Source organism: Pleuronectes platessa, chromosome 12 (genome assembly GCF_947347685.1).
Source record: "Pleuronectes platessa chromosome 12, fPlePla1.1, whole genome shotgun sequence".
NCBI lineage: Eukaryota > Metazoa > Chordata > Actinopteri > Pleuronectiformes > Pleuronectidae > Pleuronectes > Pleuronectes platessa.
Genome location: NC_070637.1, coordinates 8,904,634 through 8,915,403, shown reverse-complemented (window position 1 = coordinate 8,915,403; position 10,770 = coordinate 8,904,634). Strand labels below are relative to the sequence as shown.

Below are 10,770 nucleotides of genomic sequence, written 5' to 3'. Positions count from 1 at the left end.
CCATTTAAAAACTCACAAAATTCAGTTGAATATTTAGTCAGTTATTCCCTAGGTCAAATTTCTCTCCATTGACCACAAAGCATTGACTTGAATGTAAAGATCCTGCAGTGGGGTCAGGAACTCAAGTGGTCTGATGCGTCTTGGTGTGTGTCAACAAACTGTAGACTTGCCTAAAGTTACAAATTTTTCATTGATTAATTGATTAACTATATTTACTCAATTGGTCAAGGGACGTGGCAATGAAATCTGTGTTTATACATTAGATGTTGAAGTAAAACAAAACATGCCATGAAACTGTAGCAATCTTTACAGCCACAGGGGGCGGCATCTATCTATCACTGGTCTATGTCTCCAGGATAGAGTTGTCTGTTTTTACTTTCAAGTGAGTGTTTTCTAAGCAAAATTACTACAAAATCCGCATGTTTGGAAGTAGTTTTTACTTTTGATTGAAATAAGATAAGTGATCTATCTACCACATGTCTAATCACTGTAGCCTAAATGTGTTTTATGAGTTTGGGTTTTACATTGAGCTGCGGCTACGGGCTCAGTTCTTGTACATTTTTATTTGGTCGGTGATGAAGTCACGATGATGAGAAAACATTCAACGTGCATTTACTATCCTCGAGATGAGTATTGCACTTTCACAAAGTTGAGCACACAGTCTACATCTCTTCAGCAGCAGCGAGAATCACAACAACAATAGTGGAAACAGCATAATAACATGTCCATCGTATGCAGATGAGCTGGGGACATGCCTGGGCAGCTGAGGACCTGAATGGGCAGGATTAGAACCAGATGTTCTTCGGGACGCAGAGGCCGCAGCCAATAGGAAGGGAGACCATTTGGTGTGTGGGAGGGGCTTACTGTCTCTGCCTTTGCTCAACATTTATTCTAACAGGTAGTTTAAAAACTAACCAGCAGCAGCAGCAGCAGCAGCATCACCACCAACCCACCTCTCGTCCCGTGAGCTGGGACCTTCACCCCAGTTTGTTTTTTTGGGGGATAATATCCGGATAGTTTCTCTCCAGCATGCTGAGCAGGAAGGGGTCTTGTGCCGGGATGATGAGCGCCGCAGCCGGCGTGGACCGCAGCAGGGTCGGGGAGAGGATGCAGGCGGCGCTGGCCGGGCTGCAGGAGCTGCATCTGCTGAAGGACAGACAGGGCGACATGGTGAGCTGGGCGCTGAGGATGGACCGAGAGGAGCCGGTCAGCTCCACGCACGCAGGCCCGGAGGCAGCCAGGGCGGTGATGGGGGCCGAGGAGCAGCGGCTGGAGGCGACCCTGACAGCCCTGAAGCAACAGCTGGTAGGAAGGAAGTCATATAAACTAAACAAACATAAACACTCTTAAAACAGGGTCGTGAAAACAGCCCTCTATTATTGTGCATGTGGAGCGATTTCATGTCAACTTAGTATTTACGCTTTTATTACAGGCTGGTTGTTATTTATAAGGATGGTATTAACAAGGGTTTAATTGTCCTCGGGTTACACCGTCCGCTGCCGTCAGCTGATGCCCATGTGCATTACTCTCTTCAATTATTACCAGACAGACTTTCATGCTCTCAGCTGGGGGTAGGAAGTAGGATAGGTGTCATAAATCAAGGTTCACGAGGACTTCGAGTTGTGTAGCCAGTGTGTGCGTGTAGAATGTGGGGAGGGAGGGGGGGCCTCAATCATTAACCACTAATGCCAGGAAATAAAGAAAAAATGTTGGTGTGTATTTAAAGGTGGGTATTTCTGCTGTAAAAGACGCCCAGTGAGAGTCTTACAGTCCTGAGGGGCTCCAGGGTGATGGAAACTGTTGACTCTGTGTAGTTCTCAATGACGAGCTTTTTCCATGCAGGCTGCTGTGAGGGGCTCTGAGAGGAAGCGCAGGGATTTAGATACTATGCCTGACTTTCTGCAGAGCTGGGCATATGCACCGAAGGATATATTAAAAACACTTGGTCAGCAAGATGTTGAAAATGTAGTTTTATGTTCACCTAAAATACAGCAACTGCAGCCTAAAATCAAAATGATAGACAAAAATAGACTAGAGGTTTTAACCTTTGACAGTAGGTCATTCAAATGTCTTTACTCAGAACATTAATTAAACCATACAAGTTTCCAGGCAATGCCCTCCAGTCTTCTCTCTAAGAACAACTGTAACAGTAAATGCCCCAGCCTTAGCTGCAAAGCAAACACTCCTCAGTCCCAACCCCCAAGCTTTTCTCCTCCAGTAGTTTACACAATGGCCAGGCTCTCGCTGTGGGGGAGAAATGAGTTACCCACCACTGCTTCTTCCATGCTCCCCCATGTCCTGCTGGGGTTAATCATCAGCCACAGCTGAGCCGCCTTTGTTTTTCTGACGGCTTTACATTAGAGCATCCTTTATCACGACAACAGACCCCATCTTAATAAATTTATAAAGTTGCCAACACACATCTGGATGTTAAATGTGCCTGTTAATCCACTTTTCGAGAGAATGTCTGTGTAATTGTGTGCATGTGTTTGCGTGTAGAGCTTTATTGCATAAATCCCTTCTTTCCTGAGAAAAGCTAATTAGACTTTACTGTCTGGTTTAGGGTGTGTTCCACATAGTGTTAAGGGGGTTGGCCTAAATGTTGTGTGCTGCCTGTTTTACAGTCTCGTCTTCGGAAACAGGATGTGGGCCTGAAGTCGCACTTGCAGCAGCTGGACCAACAGATCAGCGAGCTGAAGCTGGATGTAAACAAGGCCTCCACCGAGCAGCTGGAGAGTGACAGCAGGCCAAGTTCAGGTGTGGAGGCTCACACACTCACAAATTGTTTACCTTGTTTATAGCAAGTAATAAAGCCTACATCCAAACTACAATCACACAATGTTATATACTGACATAAATACTTATGTGTAATCTTTCCCAATCTCTCCAGGGTTTTATGAGCTCAGCGATGGCGGCTCCTGCTCCCTGTCCAACTCCTGCACCTCTGTTTACAGTGAATGTCTGTCATCGTCCCAGACAAGCCTTTTCCTCCTTCCACTAAGCCCTGCTAACTCCTACGTCAGCCCTCCATCTCAAGTCGATGTCTGCCGCCGACGTTCTGCCGATGAGAGCACGGCTCAGCCCCACCCTCCACGGGCCACGGGCCTCCATCTGGGCAGCAGCAGGATCCGAGCAAGCACTACAGGCCCTGAACAGTCACGGCCAAGACCTGTTTCAACAGGTAATCACATCTTTCAATCTCTTATTTAGTGTCTCTTGTTTAGTAATAGGAACCATTCAACTGAGGTTGCTATGCAAATAAATATGTATTTTGCTGTGTAATAACATGGAATTGTTAATCATTATTGTTTGTGTTGCCTTTCAGGTGATCTTGATAGGATGATGGCTCAAGGTCCAAGCTACTTCAAATCTGGGGATGCAAAGAAACCCTCCATGTGCCCAAACCTGAAGACCTCTGCACTGGACGCCAAGTTTCATAGCAACCTGGTTTCCCGAAGTGGTACTGAAGTGTACCACTACCCTAGCCCCCTGCATGCTGTGGCTCTGCAGAGTCCAATATTTTCCAATGGAGGCAACCTAGCCACAGCTGGTCTTCTAGAGGGCCTGGGACCCTCTGTGAATGGATCTGATGCCCTTCAGAGGGCACAGGTGGGCTATGACACCAAAACCCTGGGTTACATTGACAAGCTCCTTCAGCGCAGCTTGAGCAAAATCCAGAGTGAAACGGGCACAGAGACTCTACAGATGCACAGTGACTACCGCAGGAATCCCACTGAGGTGGCAACTGTTTTCCATGAAGTGGCTCAGAAAGAAGCGTGTATGCTGAAGCCTTCTCCAGTTCAGACCACGAACATCATCCCACTAGATACCGACCAGAGGAGACACTGCATGACATACTCCAGCCAGGAACCAGCTGATAACACCAGCCACAAACAGTCAGCGAGAACTCAAGAGGTTTCATACCGCTACTCCTATCCTGTGGCCATGAAGGAGTACAGCTCTGATGAGGTAACAACCTCAACCCTCAAGAGGAATGATAAGCCCCAAGGAGAATATGCAAGCATAGCGAGAAGCCATTCTGAGAAGAGATGTGGTGATAACGTGGAGTCAAGAACACAAGAGAGGAAGGGTCAAAGACAAAGACCAGTGGTGTCCCACAGCTCCAGCACAGAGGAGAGTCAAGTCTTTGAGGTTCACGTTGGTCACTCAGCTTCCCCTGAGTTTGTCCATGCCAAATTCGTCCCTGCTGGATCCCAGAGGGTCAAGGTGAGACGGGCAGACTGTAAAACCAAAGCTGTGAAGTTGAGACGAAAAAGCAGCGATAAGTCTCGAGCAACGAAGCTGCAGCATGGATATTCCTCTGGTGAAAGGACCAGAGAGGCCAGTGGTGGAACCAAGGGGGAGCAGAGAAAGGCCGGAAAGGGAAAAGTCACCCAGAAATGTACCACCTGTCACACAGAGGAGCGCAGACAGGGCTCAGGCTCGGACTCCAGCCACTGCAGCCCGGGAGTCATGTACACCCACAAGGTCCAGCCCAAACCTCAACCCATCCCTGCTGTTACGAAGTCCAGCAAAAGCCGCAGACATCAGTGTGTGGAGTATGACCAGGCTGTAGAACAGAGGAGGAGAAGGCAGGGATCTGCTAAATGGCCTTCCAATGTGGAGATGTTCCAGGCCTCATGTGCTCAGCGTCAGAGGTCAAAAGAGCCCCATGGTCATGCACCAGGGAGCATGCAGATGGTCCGCAGCATGAGCGCCAAGCCAGGCCAGTGGATCGGTCCCCCTCGTCCCTTCCAAACCTCCATGTCCTCTAACTCCTTCCTCCAAAATCTGAACGCCAGATACCCTCCATCACCTTTCCACATGTCCAGCCTTTACCCACCCAGATGTGAGTCAGAGTATTCAGCTGAATGCGCCTCCCTGTTTCACTCCACCATTGCAGAAAGCAGCGAGGGGGACTTGAGTGACAACACCACCAACCGCTTCGGAGATAGCGAGTCCAGCCAGAGCTCCCAGTCCTACTCGGACTCCGACAGCAGCCTGTCGCTGGACGAGGAGGACCAGGTGGACGTGGAGGGAGGCCTGGTGTGGGCCGATGTTGCTGTGGGCCCCACCGCTGCGGCAGCTCCCAGCCTCCTACAGCAGCTCCCACGCCCTGAGCCGTCAGCCTGCCGGATCAAAGCTTCTCGAGCCCTGAAGAAGAAGATCCGGCGGTTTCAGCCGGCCTCCCTGAAGGTCATGACCCTGGTATAGTGACATTCCCCCGGGGCTGAAAGAAAACAGTTCAGCCTCACCTGGTCTCTTAGCACAGCCCCCTTAATCATCACTGAGAGCAGCCATAAAACTGGACTGCATTTGTGCACTGATTGCTTTGTCTAAACAAAAAAAAAGTCAGGAATTTACGATTATTGAACGTGAAAATGGTGCATTGTATAAAAACATGTATAACACAATTATTACACTTACACTTAATTTGTAAATATTTATGCTGTTATAATGAAAGTTTCTCATGGCATATAACCACCGTTTCATTTACATTTCTGTCATATAATTGTTTGTATCGGAAAAATAAAAGCAATCTTTTTAATTTTATGCATATAATTGTTTATTTTTCTGTTGATTTATTTTGCTCATTGATTATAACCACCACAGTTACATTATTAGAATAAACTGGTATTTAATCTATACTGGGACAGTTTGTTGTGAGTTTTTATGCTTCTCCTCTTTTCTGTAACAATCACACAGTGTGGTCCACTGAGTTAACTGTGGTATTAATAGCACCCAGTGTTTCTTCATTAGTCTTATTATGGAGACTGTTTATCACACGTGTTTAAAAAAAGCTGTCCTCCATGTCTTTACAAACTCCCCACTGAGGCAGACCAGTTTGGCACAGACAGTATTAACAGCTCCTTATCTGGTTCCTGCCCAGCTGTTGGCTTAATAAGTTGCGACTTCAACAATCGGCCCAGACAGTCGTATTTGATTAGCGGGGTGAGACATTTAAATGTAAGTCAACATACTTGCACTGATGTACTAAAGCACACATTCACACTACTTCAGTTTCACAAACAGACATTAAGATGACAGTGGTGGGAGCTCGGGTTTCTGAGATCTGAGGTTTTCAAACAGTTGGTGTGCGTGGCACGTGGGATTAAGCAGGAATGACAGATGATAAGAGGCTCCTGATTTTGGGCTGTCACGAGGAGATTAGACGGTGGGCAGCTGCAAAGAGTGGCCCCAATAATCTCGTTTCCGAAATCTGCCTCGGTATCTTTCCATTAAAATTCTTTCAAAGACGGGGTGAGGAAAAGGCCACTCGTGAAGGTAAGCAGTCGGGTGACCGTCCTTGCAAACATTAGCCTTGGCTCCCGTGGTCGGACCTAATAATATTTCCTCCCATCAGGCAGTCCACCGTGACCCTCAAGTTCCCAACTAAGGAGCTTATAGGGCCGACAAACATTTTCAGCATTTCATCCCATTTCACTTTGAAGTTGTTTTCCCTGTAGATCCACTGCAGAGACCATTATTTTTAAGAGTCATGAATCATTCATTTAGAGTCTCCTCAAACCAGAAACATTAAATCTGCTTTCAAAGAGGAAAAGGCATCTTTCTTTAAATAAAAGTGCTCACTAATGGGAATATGTTAATTCAGCTCAATCCTACCCTCTCTATTCATCAAACTCCAGACAGGTCCAAAGGGCAACTAGCCCGATGCACATCAAAGATTGCATTTTAATTTGAGCTAGTTGCCACAATTGATTGAAATGATTGTGATTTGTACATCCAGCTGACCTCTGTCCTCCCTGTAAGAGCAACAGCGAGTGGTCAGCGGGATTAGTGCTGCAGTTTTCAACCCAGCTCACAGGGAGCGTGACGGGCCCTGGACTTGTGTTTGATGTTGAGTATAGCAGTTCTGCGTCGGCTTGACCTTGTGGGCTTGCTGACCTCTCCAGCTGTAGAGCTGGTTCATCTCTGATCTCACCACAATAGAGGGGTCATGGCCCTTTTTGTACCCTTGCCGTCTATAGCCTTGTCTTTTTTTGTATAACTCCATGTTCAGCATGCCTGTCAGTTGGCCCCCCCCCCCCCTCTCTGCCCAAGTTTATTTTTGTCAAATTAAACACAGTCAGTGCACAGTCAGTGCCATGACTACATATAGTGCAAGTGAGTGCTATGTTTAAGACTAAGGCCGAACAGTCCCCTTAAATTTGATTTAGCGGGACGAAATTTAACACTCTCAGATATAAGTATTCTAAATACGCTTGATTTGAATGATCAAAACCCATGAATAATACCCTGGGAAATCAGTGAAAGTGCTGAAAGTGCTGAAAACTATTCTTACAATGTTAAAAAGAGTTTTAAAAAAAAAATCTGTTTTAGTGTAATCTTGCTTACAAACAAACAAAGTCAACCAACAAACAGACAGGGTTGATAACATAACCTCAATGGCAGAAGAGTGAAAACTAGGGGATCACACATGCAGCAGGTGAATGGACGCACACCTGCAGAAAGGATTTGGTGGTGATCATTTAAAGGGGCTTAAAGTGGGCGGAGGTAATCGTTACAGTGCTTTATAAAAATACTCCCCATGGATGTCTGTGGAGTCCGACTGAAAGACTGCAGATGTCGGGGAGGATCTCATTACACAGATTTGGGCTCAAGTGTCCTTGACATCATTTACAGGAGAGCATATGGGCAAATGGTCTCATCTAATCGAGATCATAGACGCTGACACCACACCTGCTGATAAAAGATCTGAAATGACGTCTTCTTACCAAAACAAAGACTGAACCTTGATGACTCCCACAGATGGTTATCCATCCACAAAAAAAAGGCTTATCTAACCCTTTTTTATTTATACCACACTTTCAAGCAAAGAATGTGCAGAAAGTGAATGGTTTAACTAGAAAAATAGAAATAAACTGTTAATGGACTTCACTCTCTAGCCCTCCGATCATTCTTCACATGCACTTTCTTAACCAGGCTGCAGCATAGCATGCATGTCAATGTTCACCGAGATATATATATAGGCCCAATGTCATGCCAAACTCCCCATAACACTGGGACAGGTAAACACAAGAGATAATGCCGTGATCGCATGCCACGGAGCCGCTTTGGACTGTGAGCTCATTACAGATCAGATCAGCGAACTTCACTGCTTCTCTGCACGCGTCGCACCTCATTGACAACCATTTCATTCAGATTGTTCTATCTAAAGTAATCCAAGTGATGGGGTGATGAAAATGGATAGAATTTTGCAATGTTTTATTATTTTTAACAAAATGCAGGGCAATGGGATGTCTGTTATACAAGAAAAACGTAGCAAACCGAGGCAAGAGAGAGCAGCAAAATGAATTAGAACAAAAAGGGGTCCTGGGGGAGCGGGGGTGCCACAGACAGGCACTATTTAAACTTTGACTTGGTTCACATTAGGTCACAGTTGGAGGAGGGGTTCTCCTTTTACGTGTTCATGAGGTAATCCCAAAACCCCAAATCCCACCAGCCCTTCCCAGTCTGTCTCAAAATACATCATAGTAAACCGAGCTGTCTGGTTTTTCTCTTTACATTGATAACCACTTCGTCCTCTTGCGGTGTCTCGTACTCTCATGTTTTTCTCCAGATATCCTTGAGGCGATGTTGCTGAGCTGCATGGGCTTCGGATATAAGATGTGGATTTACCCTGTTGACAAGTGAAAGCTCAGAAACTCATTACCACCCCGATGAGAGGAGCTCTCGGCCCCATACCCACAATGCATCCCTGGAAACGCAGAGAAGGGTTCTTGCTATTCCACTTTTCTGTGAGGCGAGAAGGATTATCTTCAGTTTGACATGTTATATATTCAAACCAAATCAGATCTACTCATAAAAACACATGAAGTTACAGACAGACTCAGTTGCCATATCGGCCGCAAACACGTTGTTTTCGGTCAGAACTATGAGAGTTATGAACATTATTGTAGTTTTTGGTATCATCACTTTTTTAGATGAAATAGTAGCTGGAAGATATGACTTGCAATTGGTTAAATTTCAAAATGTTGGCTAAGTAGCATGAAAAAGGTCAGCAGCAAGGTCATGTGGTCGATAGTTTTTCCTCGAAAATAACAACGTTGTCAATTTGTCTATATTGAAATGACTGAGACTCACCCAGCTCCCCCAGTGACCCCCACATGGGGGATAGGCTCTACACTGTGTGTGAGGTGGCTTTTGTTCCTTGGCTTACTGTACATATGAATGGGGCTGGACCGGAATGTCCAACCTCATGAATGTCAATTGTCTGGGGCCGGAGTTAAGGAGCAGGCTTCTCTGGTTGTGTCGAGGTGGACAATAGAGATAGAGCACAGATAGATGAGGAGATAGAAAGCAGAGGGGAAATGAGCAGGAAGAGATACCAGAGGGCAAGTGTGAAATACCGGGAGCGATACAAACAGAGCAAGAGGACGATGAAGACGCAGAGAAAAATCCACATGGAGATGCACGATGTTCCGCTCTTGCAAGGCTTAGCCGCCCTTTCCTCAATCACCACCTGCTCCTCTTTAAGCACATCCTGTCATTTAATACCTAATCCCTTCATTCACTCCAGTGTGTTTACTAACCATTGTCTCAGCTCCCTTCAAGCTGTGGTCAAGAGGTGGTTCAAAAGTTCGCAGTGTATAAAGAGCATGCACTCACAGTAACAGAGGGCATTGTGAGTGCATTTGCCCCTGCCAAGCAATTGTGTGGGACAGAGAGAGAGGCTGTGCATGCAAGGGAAGGAGTCTTTGGGTCGGAGCCTTTGAGGCCAACATCAGTTACTCCCTGTGAGGAGAGATAATTGGACGACACTGCACTTAAACATGCCTTGTACAACTTAATACCAATAAATGTGGTAGGAGAAAGAGAGTGATTTATCTAATTTGATCTGTTTTACTGAAGCACATCATATCATAAGGAATGCAAGGATATTTTTATATAATTTGCTTATTCTGATTACCACATACCATTTTAACAAGACAGAGTCTACAACCACGCTACTACCTTACTGAGGCTAAACTTGAGCTAAAGGCTAATGGTAGCCTGTTAAAATGCACACAACTACGTTCAATAGGTTTAATGTTTACCATGTTTATTATCAGTGTACCAATCATGGATTTGGATTCATCTTGTGGGCATCAGGAATGTCTGTAAAACACTTCACGTTAAGGTTAAAAGTGATTTACCTTTGACTGAGGAAACTGGATGATTCATTAATTTAGAGAAAGACAAGCAAATCTGTTCAATGTTCAATGCGGAAATTACGATTCATTTGAATTACCACTGTCCCTTTAAATAAACTGCGTAAAAATATCTGTTTTTTAAGATTAAAGATATTGATTTTATTTAACTATGGATGATGTGCAAAGATTGATTGAGCTCTTTATGTATAAAAATTTTAAGTAGGAAAATTATAAATTAGCCAGAGCATCGTCTGGATGAGAGAAGGTAGGATGGTAGGCCTAAAGAATCCCTCCATGCCCGAAGCACTTAAAATGACTGTTGTGTTGATAGTACGAGTGTCAAGTGTGTGTGTGTATAGGAGGGCTACGTGCTGAAAACTGTAAAGTGGGACGAGCAAAAAACAACAGACTTGCGTTTTGTCTCATTTAAAGATTCAAGCCACAATATTATACAAATGAGTGGGATCTGAAAAAATAAGAGCAGTAATCCAGTAATCCTTGAAAAAGGTAAATTTACCTTGTTTGTTTTTTCGGTCTGAAACGTTTTTATGCCACTTGAGTCTTAAACAAAAAAAGAAACAGTCTAGCCAACACTAGCCAGATCAAGCTTTCGTGC

At 45.1% G+C, this 10,770-nt stretch overlaps 1 protein-coding gene across 1 annotated transcript; it reads left to right on the top strand.

Moving 5' to 3' along the window:
* The first annotated feature begins 943 nt into the window (after nt 1–943).
* On the top strand, nt 944–5,648 carry dact2 (dishevelled-binding antagonist of beta-catenin 2). The gene is made up of 4 exons (XM_053436413.1): nt 944–1,305; nt 2,625–2,757; nt 2,891–3,181; nt 3,326–5,648. Exons 1-4 carry the CDS (start codon nt 1,030–1,032, stop codon nt 5,212–5,214), a joined length of 2,589 nt encoding a protein of 862 aa, XP_053292388.1. The 5' UTR covers nt 944–1,029; the 3' UTR covers nt 5,215–5,648.
* The last annotated feature ends 5,122 nt before the right edge of the window (nt 5,649–10,770 follow it).